The sequence below is a fragment of the Eimeria mitis genome, genomic scaffold, assembly GCF_000499745.2.
Source record: "Eimeria mitis Houghton genomic scaffold, Emh_scaff2969, whole genome shotgun sequence".
Classification (NCBI taxonomy): Eukaryota; Apicomplexa; class Conoidasida; order Eucoccidiorida; family Eimeriidae; genus Eimeria; species Eimeria mitis.
Window position 1 is genome coordinate 1,465 of NW_013571310.1, and position 2,801 is coordinate 4,265.

The 2,801-nt window shown below is 58.8% G+C and overlaps 2 protein-coding genes across 2 annotated transcripts in view; both read left to right on the top strand.

Annotated features, from left to right (window-relative positions):
* EMH_0060830 (uncharacterized protein) overlaps positions 1–1,905 on the top strand; it is a gene marked incomplete at both ends in the record, with an annotated part of 3,211 nt that extends 1,306 nt beyond the window's left edge. Inside the window, 2 exon segments of the mRNA XM_013497832.1 lie at positions 164–1,787; positions 1,791–1,905. Coding sequence (XP_013353286.1) covers positions 164–1,787; positions 1,791–1,905 — 1,739 coding nt within the window.
* Positions 1,906–1,946: 41 nt separating this feature from the next.
* EMH_0060840 (uncharacterized protein) overlaps positions 1,947–2,801 on the top strand; it is a gene marked incomplete at both ends in the record, with an annotated part of 3,191 nt that continues 2,336 nt past the window's right edge. The window contains 2 exon segments of the mRNA XM_013497833.1: positions 1,947–2,303; positions 2,307–2,618. Of these exon segments, the coding sequence (XP_013353287.1) occupies positions 1,947–2,303; positions 2,307–2,618 (669 nt within the window).

A 2,801-nucleotide genomic window follows, 5' to 3' on the forward strand; every position in this document is an offset into this window, starting at 1 on the left:
ATCGCTGCAACGAGTGAGCTGCTGCTCTTGCTGCGCTGCTGCTGTTGCGGTTCTCTTCTTTACTGCTGAGCCAGCGCTTTCAAGTCTTGCTGCTGCTACTGCTGCTTCTGCTGCTGCTGTTGCTGCTACTCTTGCTGCTGCTGTTGCTGTGTGCTGTGTTCAGCAGCAGCAGGCCAAACCGCCAAGCATGCGAAGGCCCTGCAGGAGTTCCTCACGGGGGGCACAGCAGAGCGCGCGGCGCTCGCTATCATGCATGCAGCAGCTATGGCGCTGGACGCACATCCTAAGCAGCAGCAACAGCAGCAGCAGCAGCAGCAGCAGCTTCCAGTGACGGAGGCGCAGCAGCTGCTTGACGTAGCAGGGGATCTGCTGTACGCAGTCGCTGCAGCCCTGCAGTGCAGCAGCAGCGGGAGCGTGAAAGGAGCTACCGGAGCAGCAGCAGCAGCAGCAACAACAGCAGCAGCAGCACCGGCAGCAGGGAATAGGATGCGCAGCAGACTGCAACGGGCCATGGCCTGGTTAATGCTGCTGCAGCGGCACTCGGCAGCAGCAAGGGGAGAGCTGCCAGCAGCAACTGCTGCTGCACCAGCAGCTGCCACAGACGATGCAGCAGCACATGTAGATAGAGGGGAGGGATCTGCTGCTGCTTTGAGCGCGCTCTTTTTGCTGCTTGACGACTTGGATCCCCAGCAGCAGCAACAGAAGCAGCAGGAGCAGCAGCAGAAGCAACAGCAGCAGCAAGAGAAGGAGCAGCAAGAAGGAGAACAGGACCTGCTGCCGTCTTTGGATTACCTGCGGTCTCAGGCTGTTGCTGCAGTGCTTGCTGAGGGCCTTGAGGTGCACGAGTTGCTGCAGTCTGATCCGCGCGCAGCGTCTCTCTTTTCGGGTTCATTCGCTGCGTCGCAGCAGAAGCAGCAGCAGCAGCAGCAGCAGAAGCAGCAGCAGGAGAAGCAGCAGCAGCAGCCGCAGGAGAAGAAATGGGGGCAGGATTGTGTGTCGCTTGAAGCGGTCTCGTCTGGGGCTCTGAGGGCTGAGGTGGAGGCTTCGCTTCTTGCTGCTGTTGCTGCAGCACAGCAGCAGCTGGATGCTGTATCTAGGCGGGTGCATGCAGAGATTCACGAGCGCACGGTGGCAGCAGCAGCAGCTGCAACAGCTGCTGCTGCAGGTGTAGATGATGAGCAGCAGCAGCAGCAGCAGCAATGCCCGCAGACGAGTATTTTGAGTGCAGAAACACAAGAAGAGGTGCTTCGCCTCATTCAGGCTTTTGTTCCTTTCTTCTCTCGGGTGTCTAGGCAGCTCTCACTACTAGCTGCGTCGCAGGTGGAGTTGAACTCTTCATATATTCCCGCGGCTATAGAGATTCCCCCGGCTGTGCATGCATTTATTTTGGGGCTTATTTCTCTCTATGGAGATATATTTGCTGTTTTAGCTCTTCGATCTGCACGATCCCTAGATGATTGTGTCTTTCCTTTTGCTGCTGTTACTGCAGCAGCAGCAGCAGCAGAAACAGCAGCAAAGACGCTGCGCGGCTGCCCCTTTCCGTCTGCTGAGCTCAAAGATGAATTCGTGTTGGGGGTTGTCGCCTCCCTGCCGGTGCTGCTCTCCTCTCTGCAGGCCTTCAGGATATTCCTTAACGAGACCCCAGAGCCTCCTCCTGCTGCTGCTGCAACCTTGCCAGCAGCAGCAACAGCAGCAGCAGCAGCAGCAGCTGGTGGAGAAGCAGGCACATCTCCAGATTCCCCTGAAACGCAGCGACAGCAGGTTCCACAGCAGCAGCAGCAGCAGCAGCNGCAGGCACATCTCCAGATTCCCCTGAAACGCAGCGACAGCAGGTTCCACAGCAGCAGCAGCAGCAGCAGCATTCGGTTGCTGCTGCTGCTGCAGTGTCTACTGCAGAGCTTCTAGGGGAGAGCGGGAAGCTGCCGTCGCTTGCTGCTGGCGTTTGCATGTGGGGTGTAGCTGTGGGGTCACCTTATGCTCGTTTGGTTGCGCCTCTATCACCGCAGCAAATAGCAGAGGACCTGAAGCTGAAGCCAGAGAGCAGCAGCAGCGGTGCTGCTGCTGCTCCTGTGCTTGCAACGGCTCTAGGGGCCCCTATACCTGTGTCAACTATATTTGCTGCTGGGGTCCCCGTATCTGGCTGCTTCTTACATCCTGCTGCAGTGCGTCTTGCTGCTGGTATCTCTGCTTTTATTCTTGTTGAGCTTGTTGCTGTTGCGTCGGTCTGCTGCTGCTGCTTCCTCACCGGCGAGACAAAGAGGTTTAGTACTCTTCCTATTGCGGGGCTGCCAGGGGGTGCTGCTGCNTTCCTCACCGGCGAGACAAAGAGGTTTAGTACTCTTCCTATTGCGGGGCTGCCAGGGGGTGCTGCTGCTGGGGCATTGAATAGCGGCTCTTCTGGGGGCGCAGCAGCAGCAGCAGCAGCAGCAGCAGCAGCTGTCACCGCAGCTGTCACTGCAAGAAAGGGAAGTCTATGGAAAGACGTAACCAGCAGCAGCCAGATCATTCGTCTGGGCCTCTGCGCTCTGCTGCAGCTGGCGGGGGCCCCCCTCGAGTGTGCGGGTACAGCAGAGCAGCCTCAGGCGGCACAGGGGGGCCCCGCAGGCAAAGCAATAAGGGTACGGTGGCAGCTGCACCCGCTAACCTTCTTGGGGCCCACAAACAACCAGATCATCGCTGGAGGAGGCGAGGGCGGTGCAGGCTCTTACCCTGCTGCTGGTGCTGCTGCTGCTGCTGCTGCTGCTGCGCAGTTGCAGCAGCAGCAGCAACAAGGAGTAGTTGGGGCGACTGGAGCAGCAGCA